This window comes from Eupeodes corollae, chromosome 2 (assembly GCF_945859685.1).
Source record: "Eupeodes corollae chromosome 2, idEupCoro1.1, whole genome shotgun sequence".
NCBI lineage: Eukaryota > Metazoa > Arthropoda > Insecta > Diptera > Syrphidae > Eupeodes > Eupeodes corollae.
Window position 1 is genome coordinate 68,274,310 of NC_079148.1, and position 18,184 is coordinate 68,292,493.

Below are 18,184 nucleotides of genomic sequence, written 5' to 3' on the forward strand. Positions count from 1 at the left end.
AAAAAAAGCGGTTTTTAATAATGCTTACATTCTGGGTCAGGTCAAAAAAAGGCTAAATTGTCTCTGACCAATTTGCATAGATCTTATCTTACAGGGAAAAATCTTAACGATTTATTACAATATCTCGATAGCAACTTGTGAAAACTTTTTCAAAAAATGATAAAGTCAGTAAACTATTTCTGAGAAATTAAGATTGTTTCGTTATAGAGGCAATTCGGTTCAAAATTTTAATATGTTCTCGATTTTATCCCTACATTTCTAGTAATAGTTGTTACCTTCCTTATGTCAAAAATGACGGCTTTAAAAGTGAAATCGGCTTACATAGCTGGCTATTCAAAATGCAGCCTATTAGAAAACCCTTAAGTTTTTCAGGTTTCTCCATCTTATTTAACTTTTTATGTCACACGAAGGTATGCTGACTGTATTATCTAACACTACCTCATCAGTAGACCCACCATTTTTTACAAAACCTTAGTAGAAATCAGTGTTTAGTTAATATACGTTCCCGCATAAAAGCTTCAAACTCAATTCAAGTCTATCAGCTTTTTTGCTTATCAGTTATTACTTGTTTCATTTGTTTATTAAGATTTTCCAATTCTTACCCATAAACATTTGGCTCAGTTAAAAAACATCTTTGTAATTATTTTTCGTTGAAATCATTTTTATTTATTTACTTATTTTCAATAATAATATTAATCTTTTGTTTTAATTTTAATTTATAAGTTACTTTCTTATTTTTCTTATACATTTAATTTAATATTTAATTCATAAAATATTTTAACTAGGATTTTCGATATAAATTCCAATGAATTTATATTAAATATAATATATTGTGAATGCTTTAAAAAATATACACATAAACTAAAAATAAAATATATATATTTTTAAAAACTAATTTTCGTACATAAAAACAAACGTAGGTAAAACGTCAAAATATCTCTCACTTTTTTTTGTTTAATATTTTCTTTTTTAAATTGTATATATATATAAATTCTTTTTATTATTTTTATTTTACTATATAATGAGGTCCAAATAAAACATTTCTTACATACATATACATAATAATATCCTAACTGAAAAAATTGTGAAAAACATAATTAAAATCTTAATTTGTATCTATAAATGTGATTAGGGTCATAATGACAGGAAATGCATTCGTATGCTTAATATTTGTTTTCTTTTTGTTTAGTTTTTATTTTTGTTTTGTTTAATACTTTTAAGGTTGAAGATACGTATTGTATTTTTGCACAAAAAGAACTAAAAAGGATATACTTAATTTAATATAAACAAATTTTAAGGATACAAAATAACGGTTACTACACTGACGAGTATTTTTATTTTTTTAGATTTTATTTCTATACAGCGAATTCTTTTCTTAGCTAAGAGGTTTATATAATACAAGAAGGATATTGAGGTTAGTTCTACGGGAAGAAGCTACGATACGTTGCGGTTTGATATGATGAGCATTCTGTGAAACGGCCTCTCGTTGGATTTAACTTTATTGCACCATATTGATTAAGGATTCATGATCCGATTGCGGTCCCGATTACCAGGTCCAGGACCACTACGACATAAACTCGGGGTACGGTCATGATACTCGGTCGGGAGGAGTCGGGTGATGGGTGTTCGATGCGAGGGTGTCCCGACTTCCCGGCGACAGGGAGGTGCGATCTTCGTCTAGTGGCATAGAGTATGGGCCAGCTGGGGGTTGCCTTAGTGGAGGATGATTGGTAACACTAGCTGGCGAGGCAGCTGGCGGAGAAGTTATAGAGTGCGGAGAGTGTGAGTCCGAAGATGGTCGTCGGCTGAACAAGTTAAGGCCATTGAAGGGGGAAGCTGAGAGGAGATGCGCCGAAAGAGGTGGGAAGCCTGGTAGACCTGGCAGACCATGAAATAGCGCAAGGGGGTTGTGGAATAGTCGGGGATCGTTGCCCATCCAGCTTTCGGGAGGGAAACCGGGTGCATTGCTCTGCGGGAAATGGCCCTTTAGGGCGTCGGCAAAGTTCATAGTGGGCATGCCATGAGATCCGGCGTAAAGACGGGCCAAGAATTCAGCTTGAATAGTCGGAGGCAGGCCACCAAAAGGCTTGTTGTTATTGCAAGTGGTTGTTTCGTCCCCATTGTCATCTGAGTTGCCCGTGGACAAAAGCTTCCGGTGGAGATTCGAGTTAGAACTGTGTCGGTCTCGACTTCGCTTTGAAGGGAAAGCAGCATTGCAGCCATCAATGTTGCACTTGTGCAGGAGCTTGAGATGGATGTTTTGATAATGTGTTTGAAGACTGAAGTGATTTTGGAAGACACGACCGCACGCAGTGCACCGCAGTGGATTGTCCTTATCGATGGGTACATCTTCTTCTTCGATAAAGTCCTCGTAGTTCGGTGGTTCCTGTTCGCATTCCGTGCCAGGGCCAGGGTAGAGAGCGGGTGGTGGTGTTGGCAGGTGTTGTTCGTTCTTATTTTCATCGTTGTTGTTGTTGTTATTGTTGAAGACCTGCTCATCAATGGGTTCTTGCTTAACCACTGGAACTTCAGACACAACTACTGTTTCTGCGTCTGTTTCAATTTCAGTTTCTAGTCCAGTCTCGATTTCGGCTTCGGTTTCGTCAGTTTCTGGGGGTTCCTGTTTGATAACCTCGTCGGCTGGTTTTTTCCTCGCTGAGAGATCAAGTGTGAGATTTTGAGCTTCACGTGTTTCACCATCTTCCAGCTTTAGCCTCGATTGATTACCACTCTCGGTGCCATTAAACGACGTCGAAGGAGTGAGCGGTGGTGATGGTAGAACCTTTGATGTTTCCGAGTTCGTTGCTGACATTGGACTTTCCGATTTGCGTGGTCTCTTCGACAAATCAAGGGTTGGGTTTTCAGAAGCCTCTTCGTCTGCTTCAGGAATTGGAGCTGCTTGAGGTTTCAAAGAGAGATCGGCTACATCGAACTCCTCCAACGAATTATCACAGGAATTGTCCAAGGACTGCAGAGTGCAACGAACAGGGTTTTGACTTTTTCGCTTTCGCTTATTCCCAGCTCCACCTGCATTAGCCCCTGCTTCTCTGTCGACACTCTCGGCGCCTCCACTCATTCCGACAGTTGCAGCCATCGAATTGTCGTACTCCTCCTTGCCAACACCATAAGACGAGTCAGCTATGCTGAGCGAGTCGTCGGTGTTGCTATGATTGTCCACATCGTAATCCACATCGGATGACTTTGAATCTTTGGTAAGACTGAAATCGGTCGGTTGATCCTCACCCTCAGTCACATAGTCATCCGAAACGGTCTTATCGAGGATATTATCAGACTCCTCGCCCACTACGACGATTCCTCCTTCCCCATCATCATCGTCGTCGTCATCCAGCACATGATCATCATCATGATCGTCATCATCGTCGTCGTCATCATCAAGATCTTCCGGATGGGTTTCCATATGATGCGAGTGCTGCTTGAGTCCTTCAGGATGACCTCGACCGTCGTACCGTCCCAACATTGCATTGTCCATGTATGATCGGTGAAGGAAGTCTTGACTGTGTTTGAGGTCCATGCCGGGCATTTGGTGATGACGCATATCTGGTGGGGGAGTGAGAAGTGGAAAGCTTCCAAATGGATTGAGAGGATTAAGTGCACCAGCCATGAGACCATTTGGAGGCTGCAGCAGCAGGGGATGGGGTTGAGCACTACGGCCGTCATGTGGGGAAATTTTTCTTCTCAGATGCGGAGAATGAAGCTTTGGGTTTGGATTGGCGCTATGACGATTGCGGGATCGCCTTGAGCTGAACATCATGCTACAACCATCCACAGTACACTTGTGCATCTCGCGCAGATGAACCGCAGAGAAGTGGATCTTCAGAGCCCCCTTGTCGCAGAATGTCTTTAGGCAAACATTGCACTGGACGCGTTTCTTACCCGTTACGGGATTGATAAATTGCGTCCCTAGATTTGCTGGCAGAGATCCCCATTGACGCTTACCTCCGGGGGAATGGGCTTTCCGACCTTGGTGGGAAGGCAACGAAGACGCACTTAGCCGGGACATACGCTGCTGGTTTTGCTGATGCTGAAGTTGCTGCTGGTGCTGTTGTTGCTTCTGGTGTTGGTGCTGCTGATGCTGTTGTTGGTGCTGTTGATGCTGCTGGTGCGGCTGAGAACTGGAGTTATGGGGAGGATGGTGATGATTGTTCTGGGGCGATTTCGTTTCTAGTCGACTATTGCTCAGGTTTAGAGCATTCGGTCCCGTAGGACCACCCTGCTTCTCCTTTTTGCTCTCGGGCGACTTGTTGCGCTGCAAACCAATCGCCGGAAAGTGCGAGGCTAGCAGGCTGTGTGGCATTGGATTGCCCGAGGCAGCAGCTGCCGCTGCAATCGCCGCAACCTGATTGTTTGTAAGTCCACCTCCTGCCGATGATGACTGTGGTGGCGGTGGAGGTGGCAAATGAAACGGTAAGTGATGCCCGGACATTGCCATCGCATTGAATAAGGACTGATTTGAGGCATTCTTCTCTTCGGACATTCGCCTGCGAGCTTGAGCGAGTGCCTGTTGCTGCAGATGATGCTGATGTTGCTGTTGTGCTGCCATTTCGGGGCTCATGCGAGCTCCTGCATGCATCATTGCTGGCGGAAAGGCTCCAAGTGCAGCCGTATTGATTTTCCGAAAATCAAACGGCTGCATGTTCTGCAGATGACTTAGGGGATTGGTGCCGGGATTGCCACCGCCTTGAGAGTTGGAATTTCCCGACTGGTTTGAAGGAGGCGGTGGCGGCGGAGGCGGTGGATTTCGGAAGTAATTGTTAAGATGGTTCGGTGGTAGGCCTGCGGCCAGTTTTTGATGCAAGTGCGATTGAAACTGCATCTGTGCATGAGCCAACGAACTCAAATGCATGTTCATTGGGTGTGTTGCTGCTCTGGGTGGCGATGGCCTACGGCTGGGTGACATCACCATTTGTCTGGCAGCCAGCTGCTCCGGATTGCGAGGATAGTCGTTGGTAACGCTGCTTTCGCTGCTACTCCCTCTGTGTCCGCTGCTGTGATCCTGATTAACGCTCATTAAGACATTCAATGGAATTTTTCACCAGCATGGATGTCATCATTTCCTTAACGTGTGCGATGGTTCAAGTCAATAACCTGCAAAAGAAAACAAAAGCAAATTAGATTCAAACGCTCGATCAAAAGGAGAACTTTTATGGATACTAGAAAACAAGATTCCATTCCCAGGAATCGCAAGAGACCTCCCAAATAGAACCTAAGGTGATGTGACAAAAATCTAACACAAAAAAAGCAAAAAGAAACATCAAGTGCACTCTGGAGACATCATCAAGCCACACACAGACTTATTGAGGGCTCCCAAGAGATCCCACTCATCACTTCGAACAATGGGACAACGATCATGCCTCATCTTAAACTCATTGAAGAGGTAAATATAGCGCGACAAGTGGTCTTCGGTTCAGGCATCATCGTATACAGTGCTGGTCTGGTACTCGCATGCGTCACGGCAATGAGTAATCTTTCTTGTTACCTGTGCGGTCTTCAGGTACTCAGTGACGATGTCACTTCAACTAGGCCCTTTGTCATTGTGATGTCGTTCGTTCTTATTTTCAACATCGAGTTGCGTTGCGTCGCGTCCCATCGGTCGGTCATTTCACTTGTGACAGGCGTCAATTTATTTGCATAGGTAAGTTGAAGTGGGTTTCACTTTTTTTGTTTCTTATATCTTCTCGCTACTCTGACTGACTTGAGGTCTTAAGTAAACATCACTGTGACACAAGGGAGGATAGGTAGGATAGGCAAACGTCAGTGAAGGACTTACATGGAATATTGTCATCATGAGTGTTGGCTAGAACACTTGATCATAATAATTTTAATCCTTTGCACACATGTTTTTGTTGGATGGAAAGAGTTTAAGAAAAAACATATATAAGATGTTGAGGGTTTATTGAAATGCAGGTACGGAATAAAGGTTTGTTGACATTTTTATTTTATGTCTGTGTATTTTTATAAAATTGAATTTGAATTAAATTGTCAAGGGTTTTTAAAGGATTGTTTTTGGAAGTAGAAAAAGGTTTAACTTTCAAAAGAAATAGAAAAACGACATAAGACAATGGATGTCAAAGGAGCCCTGTAAACTTGGCAAGTTATAAGTTTCAAAGGTACATTCTTTCTTCTTTTTTGACCTTTGGGGTTTTCAAGGACAAAAGTAGCTATAAATGTAGTTAATATTTTAAATATTAAAAGACAGCCTAAAAACAAGTTTTGCCTTCTTGGCTTAAGGTCCTTTCACTGAATACATGAAAGGCAGCAAGCTTAATAATTTTGTATTAAGAACAACATTCTAACGAATTATCAAGGTACTTTGAAAATAGACAATCGTTTAGGAACATTTGTTCAGTTTAATTCCTGGAAAGTTTTTAAAGTTATAGAACTTTTTTCCCACAGCAGTTTAACTCCCTATTTCCTTCTTATACCCTAATTCATGTGGTAGCTTTACTTAATACTGCATACTTAAAACACATTTTTATGACTCTTATTGCAACAGATTTTTTAATCCCTCTACAATGTTGCAGTTTTCAGCAATAAAAAAATCATATAAAATCAATTCTCAAAAAACAGACATTTCAAAAATTCCCTAAAATAAGATTAAAACCGACCAAAATACACTAAATTTGTCTATAAACAAATCAATTTATAAATAAAACAACAACACACGAAATCAAAAATACCATCAACTCGCTTCCATTAAGCTGACCATTATACCATATCAGGGAATTAAAATAAAAGCCAAACTTTCGATCCCCTTCACACATTTAAACTGCCCACAAGTGTCACATTAATGTCATTGGAAATGGAATTTTTATGACATATTATTTGATTGTGGCATGTTTCAGTCAGTTGGCCGGCCTGCCGGTGGTGGTGATGGTGATCATAGTGCACAGTGGGGCAATATGGTGGCACAAATTTGAAAAAATAGCAGGGCAGGTGTCATGTGAGAGGTCTTGGGTTCATTCCCTGCCTGTGCCTCCTAAAATTTTATTTACGGGTACTGCCTCTTGCGAGGAATTGACAAGTTCTCCAAGAGTAATTCTTGTCATGAAAAATAAACTGTAGGTCCCCTTCATCCCTGCAAATTCTTCGCACACAGGAATGGTTGAGAGTTGTAAGTCACTAGGGCCTGGATCTCTACGGACTGTTGCGCCACCTAATTTATTCAGCAGGGCTGTTTCTAAGTATGTCCCAAAGACAGCCTTAAAAAAAAACACAACAATTTGACATCTCACAGTGGTCCGTTGAGAACTAGGACCAAGTGACTTAAAACTCTGAACCATTTATGTGAAGGAGCAATGTTATGTTGGTGATTGAGGGGACCTACAGTTTTAAGCCACAAAAAGCACTCTTCATAACAAGAATTACTCTTGGAGAATTTGTCAGTTCCTCGCAAGAGGCGGTGCAAAAAAAACTTTAGATGACACAGGCAGAGATCGAACCCAAAGCCTCTGGTATGACAGTCCTACGTAATAACCAACACGAAAAACTACAGTAGCGTCTTCCAAGCGGAGGTCCTGGCAGTGACAACACCTGCACAAAAAAGCCATTAATGCAACTGAGGTAAAAGAAAGCTTGTTCTGGGTTCTTGGCGCACAGCACAACATTAGACTCTGCTGGGTCCCAGGCCACAGCGATATACTAGGCAACGAGAAAGCTGATGAATTAGCAAGATTAGGGTCAATGTTTGACGCAAGCCAAGCTCAGCTAGTTAGCACCTCTACCTAATATTTAAAACAGGAAATCACAAAAAGAATAACTATCAAGGCCGATGAAAATTGGAACCTTCTTGACACCTGCGGCACTACAAGAAAGATCTGGCCCTGTTTTAACAAACAAAGAACGGACAGAATTATGCAGCTGCACAAGGGATCACTTCGATCTCATGTGAGCACAATAACCGGACATAATCTAATAGGTTAGCATATGAAAAAGATGAGAATCAGTTCAAATGATCTATGCAGAGGATGCGGTGACGAGGAGGTGCATCAAGACACTCCGCACTTTCTGTGTCACAGTCCCGCACTCTCTCATCAAAGGAAGAAACTGCTTGGCAACTATTTCTTCGGGGATTTAGAATAACTCTCTAGTACGCCAGGTACGAACATTCTGAAGTTCGTCAAAGCCTTTAAATGGTTTGACTAACTGAACACATAGGTTTTTCTTATTAGCTTGAGCAATACTCACGGGTATCACAATGGACCTGTATTGATCTAAGTATGACGGTAAAGACATCAACTGTCAGGCCCTCAACCTAAGCTAACCTAACCATCACGCCACGGTATTTCTAGAGCTATATGAGTTAAGACTTGATAAAAATTGAGCTAATAAATTAAATTGGGTGGCGCAACAGTCCGTTGTGAACCAGGGCCTAGTGACTTACAACTGTGAACCATTCCTGTGTTCGAGTACTGTTGTCAGGAATGGAAGGGACCTACAATTGTATGCCGAATTCGAAAGGCTAATTTGAGAGAGCACTTTTTCATCGCACTAACCATCATGCCACGGGTACTACAAAAAAAAATTGAGCTAATGTTATTATTTTAAGCTTGATTCGGTTTCAAATGTTAATCTAGTCCGCCCCACTGTTCCAACGACGACGATGATGGCGGCAAGATCTAAAAAGTCAAAAGACCTCATAAGAAACTATTTAAGTAGTTCCACCGAATCGACATAACCTTTTGATGTAACACAGAAATGGGCCAAATCATCAAATGTATACAAACTGATCAATTTAGATTCGAAATTATGTGTTTTATTGTTCTATTGAATCAAAGAACCCATCGGAACATCATACTACCACCTCCACTATAAGGAGGACCCACAACACGTCGGTCGTCGTCGTCGACCACTTACGATATATTGAGACTGGGATATAAAGATCTGCATTTAAAGAAGGGGATTACAGAAGAAAACCTTTTGATGACTCTTTTTTGAAACGAAGCATAAAATGATTTGAAAATTCAAAAAACAAAAATCATAAAACTACCAAAAAAGTTAATTTCTTTGATAATAAATTCCGAATGATGACAGTTTTTCATCGATAAAGTCTCGTGTTTAACATTTTTGACTAAACTCCAATTTTTCGTCATAAAAAAAATAATAATTGAAAAACCGAAAATATAATAAACTTCCCAGAACAACACTTTTGACACATTGCTTTGGCTTGTCGATGACCTTTTTACCATATAACACATATGTAGGTACCGTATTATGTATCTCTGTTTGAATCTTTTGGATACTTTTTGGCATTTATTGTATCTTCTTGTCTTTAAAGACAGAAGTGTAGTGAGAGAAGAGATTCATAGGTGCTCCTTTTATTTTTGTTGGATAAAATCATAAAACACAGGTTATGTTTTTTTTTGTTCGTCTTCTGTCCAAATGGTCGTGCATCTTTCATCTTTTAGAGAGATTAAGACCGGACTACCACCTATATCTACCTTTACCATATATGAGCAGCTATTTGAAGCCGCCTGGACTTTTCTGGTTTTATGTCACTTGTTGTTGTTGGTGTTGTTATTGTGTTTAATGGCGTGTTTTACGACGAACGACATTCAACATCGGAATGTAATTTCAGTCATTTTCCCGCGTATAAATCTATCTGAATGTGCTGCTACTGATGAATTATACCGCTGCGCACACCTCTATGGCCTACTAGGTGTAATTAGGTAGGCCGCTCGGCGATTAGATGCTTTTTTAATGTCATGTCTTAAAAGCGACTTATACGACGACGACCAACAACCAACAAACGACGACGGCGAACGGTCAGACGGTGGCGGACGGGTGTTCCTATTCTAGCTATATAATATATAGTTTGAGTTACGGGCTGTAAGGGGTGAATATGGGTATGGGTATGCATCAGTTTAAAGACTCTTGACCATACAAACTCGTATATATACGATGTATGGATGTGGATGGATATGTGAAGCGATAAGATTGTGTCTTGAAGTCTTGAAATTCAGGTTTTAAGTGTTTTGTCATCTCCTGCTCTGTATGATGTCGAATTGCTGTTGTGTCTTGGGTAGAAAAAGTAGTTGTTGTTGGTTTTTGATGATATGGTTAAATTTAATTTGTTCTGTTATTGAGGTGCTTAGTGTTTAGTTGAGAGCTAGCTTAAGATGCTACTTTCAAGATAAGAAAACATCAAAAAACCCCGAGGGGTATGTACCCATATGTTTATGATGATGATCGAAGACCAAACAAGCGACAATGGACGAAAAAGCATCATCATCAGCACTATAAAACTTTACTTATGTCGAGATATGCGCGGGAAGGTCATTGGCAAAGCAGTGCGGTGACATGCTTCGATTTGGTTTGACAACTTCCTGGAAATGGTTTATTTACTCAAGATTTGGAATCTTATAATTTATTTTTGTTTTCCCAAATTAATGTCATCAAAGTAGGGTATAAGAAGGTACCTTCTGGCACTACTTGCGGCGGGTATACCTTTTATTTTAAACATTTTTTTATTTTTATTATTTAAGTATTTATTCAGATACAATTTATTCGTTCGGTATAATTACGTTTATTGGAATTTATCTTTTTCAGAAAATCTTTAGCAAAATGGATTTGAGTTGAGATTTTATTTATTCGTCAAATGGCATTCGGTAGCTACTCGTACTTTTTTATTGAAAAAAAAACTGAATAAATTTAAAAGCTTTTTATTTGTAGTGTAGTTTGTTTAATGATAGATGTTTCTTTGCTATGCGATTTTATCAGTAAATTTTTAAGTTAAGAATTTTGTAAATATTTTGGCTAAGAAATGGGAATAAATAGAATTTTTTAATACTTAACGTTTATTTGGAGATTTATGTATTTAACATCAAATTGAATATTTTTTGCACCTTAACGTCACTTTTATGATATTTAAAGTTTTAAGTAAGTTTATAGTAATTACATTTTTTAATTTGAGTAGATTAAAATATAATGTCCTTTTTTTAAATTAATGACAAAGATCTTAGTTACAGCAATAAGTAACTATTATTGAAGACTAAAAATTAATAAAACTTTAAGACCTTTATCTAACATTTTGCTAATTCAATAAATATTACTATTGAATATCGTCAATGTGGGAACACTGTTAACAGTAGAACCGTCATAGAACGAGTTGTGTCGTCGGGGTGACTTCCTGGCCATCTAAAAGCGTCAAAGTTGCGAAGTACCAACAAGCCTCGGATACGGCCGGATTTACTGTTGACAAACTATGCAAACGAATTAAGGACAACGAACTTCGGATATGCACGTGGAATGTTAGGTCCATTAACAGACCACGTGCAGCCGAAGAATAAGCCGAAGCCCTAGACCGCTATAAAGCAGCATCATGGATGTACGAACTTTCCGAGGAGCTAACATCGACTCGGACCACTACCTCGTTGTAGCCAAGGTAACACTTCGGATTTCCAAACCCAATCAAAACAAGGAGGTCCTATGGGAGAAGGTTAAACGTCGAACGGCTACAATCGCCAGAGATCGCCAAATCCTTTTCCGACCTAGTAACAAGTAACCTCTCGAAGTTCTCTGCCGCCAACACAATGTATCGAAAACCAGTTGCATCAGAGAAGCCACCTCTGATGTGCTGGGTTTCAAACCGCCACCAACAAGGAACCCCTGGTTTGATGAGGAATGTCGGCAGTCAAATGCAGCCAAACAACAGGCACGTAAAGTGGCGCTGCATAAAAGGACGAGAGCTGCTCATGAGCTCTATGAGCAGAAGAAGCGAGAGGAACACAGACTTCTCAGAAGGAAAAAGAGAGGGCATCAGAAACGTGCGGTCGACGATTTTGAAAGGTTTCAAAGCAGGAATGAAGTTCGAAAAATTTATGAACAGGTGAAACGAAATTCACAGATAACCGAAGGCTGCAAAGACGAAAGTGGAAACATCATATTGGAACCGCAGTCAATGCTGATGATATGGAAGGACCACTTCTGCAGGCTGTATAACGCCGAGGACGAACCGAATTCCGCTGTCAGGCAGGATGATCCATTCAACATAGATTACGAAAGCCAACAATCCCGTCCTTCCGACTTAGACGAAGTAAAGATTGCCATATCTAAGCTGAAGTCTTATAAAGCCGCTGGGGCAGATGGTTTGAATGCCGAGCTCTTTAAAGCAGCTGGAGATAAGTTGGTTAGGAGCATGCATCAACTTATCTGTAAGATATGGTCGTAAGAAAGCATGCCCGATGAATGGAACCTCAGTATTGTTTGCCTGATCCTAAAAAAGAAGGCCCTCTCATCTGCAATAACTATAGAGAAATCAGTCTACGCTGCTCCATAAAGGTTGGAAACAACTTAACAGAACCTTTCGATGTCAAAAAAGGTTTTAGACAAGGTGATGCGCTGTAATGTAATTTTTTTAACATCGTGCTTGAAAGAATAGTGCAGAGCTCACACGTCAACACTAGAGGCACTATCTTTTAAAAGTCTGTCCAATTACTGGCATATGCTGATGACATTGATATAATCGGAAGAACTCAGCGTGATTTCAATGGGGCTTTTGTCCGCTGTAAACGCAGAAAACAACACCAGCGCTGAGATCAAACGCAGAATAACTCTTGCTAACCGCTGTTTCTGTGGACTAAGAAACCAATTGAGAGGTAAAGTCCTCTCGAGAGACCAAAGTGTTGCTTTATAAGACCCTTATAATCCCCGTCCTGCTATACGGTGCAGAAGCATGGACTATGACAAAAGCGGATGAAAGCCCCTTGGGTCGCTTCAAAAGAAAAGTTCTTCGTGTGATCTAATTTCTTTCAAAAAATACTCGTCTCTTTTTAATATTATAATGAAAACTCTTATTGGGAAAGGCTTTACTTAAGAAACGTTAGTATTCACAAATTGTACTTTTGGCTAACTTATGGCATCAATATATTGGTACTGTTCAGATATGTTTGTAATCTCTTCTTTTGGAAACTAGTATAAGGATAAGATTTTTACTGCAGTTAGAGTAACTAGTTCCAACTCAGCTCTTCAGAAAGAGTATTTGTAAGTGGAGCTTTTTTTGACTACCAAAAAAAGAAAGTGGTCATTATGATTATCAAATACATATAAATAAAAATTATAACTTTTCTTTGTAAAACTATAAAATTGCAGCAAGCTGTATATAAATAATAATATTACTACAAATGCAATCATATACTCGTATATATATGACCTCCCTCATCACGACACTATTTCCAATTATTCCGGAATCTAACCTACGCTCATAGGTCTGTAGGTAGATAATATAACACTCTACAATTTAACTTTGAAATGTATATTTCCAACGACGACGACGAAGTCCGTTCAATGTTTGTCAACGTGTTGCAAATTAATTGCAAAGCCACAGGCGATTCAGCAAATTGTCAATTAAATAACAAGTATTCGCCACATTCGTGAAATCAGGCTAATCTACAAATATACGAGTATATTGCGAATGTTCTTAGCGGCTAATTTGAATATACTAATATAAAATGATCGTACATCAGCTGCCAGGGATTTTACATGAATTGCATTTACACTCAAAAAAAAAAAAGAATAGGATTGTAAAAAAAGATTATAATCTTTTGTGAATGTAATCTTCAAAAATCATAAAATAAATTCACTCAAAAGAGTGGTTCGACTGAATTCACTAATTAGACTCGGTGTATGGAAGGGTGAATGGATTATAATTGTAAACAATCGGTTGATTGCACTCAATGCAACACCTTACAAGATTATGCAAATGAATGCGATGAACGAATATTCGAACGATTCCAAATCAACAACTGATTCCAATCAATCCTTTGAATAATCGGGATAGCAGCATTTCACTCTAGGGGATTGTAGAATGTAAAGTTTTAATCTCAAAAAGAAGTCAATGATTGAATCTTTTTGATTTGAGGAACCAAAGATTGCATTCTTCTTACAAAAACACTGAATACAAATGCAATGATTTATATATTTGAGAAGTGTTATTTTTGTCAAGTCCCAGAAAAAATTCAAGCAAGTTTAGGGTAAACTAGCAATGAAAACTTTTGACCCAACATTTTTAGTTTATTTCAGTGTATTATATATTTAATCAATTGCTGAATGCTTGGCATAAAATCGTATATTTTTATTACGTAGGACTTGTATTAGTCTTATATTGAATTTATAGTTTTACGTGAGCGCGTGCAGCCTCTCCTATATACAATGTTTTGAGAGAGACACAACAACAAGCTTTGAGTTACAAACAACACTTGTATCTTTAAATTACCAACATGCTTTAAGGTGGAGTGGAACTTAAACAGTACAGAATCGTGCAACCAGATACATATTTACATATCCAATACATAGTTAGGTATGTTCAATGGTTAAATTAATTGTCAATGATAGATTTGAATATTAATTAGCTAACTGCTGTGTTTGATGTTGAGTGTCGGTCTGGTAGTTGTTATAAGAAACATTATTATTATTTAATTTTTTTATTTTGAATTTTACTTTTCTATTAATAAATGATTTTGCATTTTGATTGTGGGAAAATTTTAAATTGATTGAGACTTGTCACGGATTTATAATTTTATTGTTAATTTTTTGTGTATACATATTTGTATTTTTATAAACAATTTGTAATTTTTAATAAGTGTAGAGTTAAGAGAAAAAATATGACAATTTTTGACGCCATTGAATTCTTCTAGAAAATTGCAATAGTGAAATATGTAAATTTTGTCCTCTTTAAAATAATGACAAATTGAAAGTATTATGGAAGTTAGAAACACTAAGTAAATTGTGGATTCTAAGAAACAGAAAAAAATATACACAGTATGGAAAATTAAAAGAAATCAAGTGATGACATTAGATGGGTTATGGCAAACGGTTTTCAAGTTATAGCAACATTATTCTTCTCCAATTTAAATATAATTTAGAGGAGTTGTGTTCCAGAAATGTATAAATACAAGATTTTGACAACAACACAAATTTGAAACTAAGGGTGCTTTTTTTATCTATTATTTTTTTGGCAACACTGGTTTAAACAACTGACGCACGTTTCGTGTTTTGTTTCCCTGTCAAACATCTTCAGTTTAGTCTATAATTTAACCATGAATCGTCTAACAAACGAACGACACTTGCAAATTATTAAATTTTATTATCAAAATGCGTGCTCTGTTAAGAAAGTTCATCGCGCGCTTCTTCTATTTTATGGCCAGTTTGATCGACCCACTGAAGCGGCTATTCGGGAAATTGTGACTAAATTTCGCACCAAATTTACATTGTTGGACATTAAACTACCAACACGCTTACGTAGAGTGCGAAGTGAAGAAAATATCGCAGCTGTATCGGCCATTGTTAATGATGACCATTAATTATCTATTCGTCGCCGTTCGCAGCAATTGGGCCTCTGTTACTCAACAACGTGAACAATTTTGCGGAAGGATTTAGGTGTGATGCCTTTACAGCTGGTGCAAGAATTGAAGCCAAACGACCTACTGCAACGCACAACTTTTGGTGAAAAGGTCCTTGGAAAGTTGGCCGAAGATCCACTTTTTTACCGAAAAATTTTGTTTACTGACAAAGCTGATTTTAGGATCAATGGGAACGTGAATAAGTAGAATTGGCAATTTTGGAGTGAATATCAGCCAGAAGCATTGAAATACATACAGAAAAAGTAACAGTTTGTACTTCTTTCAAAGATGATGAGAATCGTAACGTAGTTGTGAATTGTGAGCGCTATCGTGCGATAGAGGTATCCAACTTTGTTTTGCCCAAAATGCAAGAACTTGACTTGCATGACATGTGGCTTGTTCGGGACCAGTCAATTTGCCGCCTAGATCATGTGATTAAACGCCTTTAGACTATTTTTTGTGAAGCTATGTTAAAGCTCATATCTATAGAGACGCTTCAATTGACGCATTGGAAGACAACATTGAAGCATTCATTCGTGAGATACTTGCCAAAATTTTGGACTAGCTGATTGACCATTAGAGGCGCAGTCAAGGTCAACATTTGCATGAAATAATCTTCAAACATTACATTATATGGACTGTCCTATCGATTCAAATAAAGATTTCATGCATTTTTCTGAATTGTATGTGTTCTTTTCTTTGAAAAACTTTCCCATAGCTTTTAAAAAATCATCCTTTTTATACTTAAATCCATGTTTTTTCTTATTTTTAGTTTTATTTTAATTACAAACATGCGCCCTTAAGCCTTATCCAATAGTTTTAGTTAATGACAAAAAGCTTTATAGAGGACATAATTCTTAAATTAAATATTTATGAGTGTAAGAGCCAGTTGCAGATATTGTTGCTTATGGGGACCAAATCATGAATGACTGATGAAGTAGGCGAAGGAGACCAGACTTGCTTAGCGTATTCAAGGAGGTTTATAACGAGAGTGGTATATAGGGATTTGGTGACGATGACGATTTCTTAGGGTGGGAATGTTATGAATCCGCATGTAGCAACAGTGAGTTCCAAGAATTTTGTCAAACACCCATTCTGAAAATAGTCTAAGATCATTTTTGAATGAAATGGAATCAGATGAATCAGTAAATAACTTTACTATTTTTAAGCCCGTCGGTGTATATAGAGGAGTCAATAGCGTTTCTTTAATATAAAGACAAATATCAAAAAATTCAGTTTGAAAACAACTCTTTATTAAAAGTTGTGTAAATATAGTCTGAGTCATGAAATAAAAGAAAACGTAGAATGAAGAGTTTTAAGTTTAAGATATATAATTTGGTGACTGATGCTTCACTAAAATCTATATGATGATAACGTCAACTTCATATCATTTCTCAAATTCGGTTACAATTTAGACAGAAATTCGATGAGATTTTATGTTTTATGTTTTTTTGTGTTTTATATGTTTATTTGGTTGTTTTAAATAATCTTTCTCGTTAAACGTTGATTTATTAGTATTTAACTTATATTTTGTGTCTTTAAAAAATATCACCTTTTTGTCTCAAAAAAAAGTCATTCGCTTTTCAATTTTTATTACTGAAATAGACAGACAAATTATAAAGTTGTTTCATTTACTAAAAGCCCAAGTCAAATTCTTAAAAATAGCATTTTAAAAATTATAAAAAGTTAAAAGAAATCCATTGTATGAGTTAATTTAAATAAATCATAAACGAAAGAGCTGGCACACGAACCTTATTTTGTTTATTATTAAAAGCTTTGTTCTTGAATATCAAAAGAAAATGAATAACGTATTGAAATATATAAGCTAGAGTAGTTTCAAATACGCGTGAGTTATTAAATTTTATATAGTTTAGCTAAAATAAACTTGTGGCTAAGAACTTACAAGTTTGTAGATATTTCAAAATATTGTTATCAAAATCTATAATTTGAACATAATTAAAAAATCCAACAAATCCTGATAAGTGACAAGATCATTCAAGTGTGTCCTTTATATATTTGACACGTGACTTAATCTTAAACCACTTGTACCGAAAGGTGTCACCGAAATTGTTAATCGCCCATTAATACACATGTTCAAAAATTATGTCATTGTCATCTTAAAGTCTAAATTATTTTTGAATAAATTCATTCAACCGATAAAAACCTGTAAAAAAATTTTTTTGGCTCCCAGAGACACATTCCATTAAGTCAATGGTTTAAATTTATTATTAAGATGTCTTTTCTGTCTGCAAGCAGCCGCGGCTTTGGTGGATCATGCGACAGAGTATCAAGTTGCATCCCCTCGAGTATGAGGAAGATTTAAGTCTTCCTCAATCGATGAATAAATTTGTGTCGCACGCGTTCTTCATCATTAGAGCGGTTGTCTGTCGCCTTAAGATGTTTTTTTTTTGTCGTTGTTTATGTTTTGTTTTTGATTCTGAATTCTCAACTAGGCCTTATATTCATTTGTGGTATCGCTCTACAAAAACAAAAACTCACAACTCTTCATTTTTTGTAATCATTGATTTGATTAATTAAATACCTTTTGATCGCACACACACCAAATTCAATCTTATGCCTTAACACACCTTTAAAAGAAGTCTCGAAGCATGGCCGGTTTGTTGCTTCTGATTTATTGAAAGTGCAAGCCACTTAATTATGCTAAGCGAAGTGTAAACCTCTCAGTCTGACCGCAAAAAAAAAAACAGAAAAAGGCAGAGGGACATTGAAGCTCAAATGCATCAGTTGAATTGTAGGGAGGCGATTTCGCATAGTACACTCGTCCACTGTTATAGTTGTCGCCGCAAATGCCCATAATATTTACATAT

General features: G+C 37.8%; 1 protein-coding gene across 1 annotated transcript in view; it reads right to left on the bottom strand.

Annotated features, from left to right (window-relative positions):
- Window positions 1–797: 797 nt before the first annotated feature.
- The window catches only part of LOC129944617 (uncharacterized), a 60,073-nt gene continuing 42,686 nt past the window's right edge, over window positions 798–18,184 (bottom strand). Inside the window, exon 2 of the mRNA XM_056054168.1 lies at window positions 798–5,106. Coding sequence (XP_055910143.1) covers window positions 1,589–5,029 — 3,441 coding nt within the window. The 5' untranslated portion in view covers window positions 5,030–5,106 and the 3' untranslated portion in view covers window positions 798–1,588. The remainder of the gene's footprint in view (window positions 5,107–18,184) is intronic.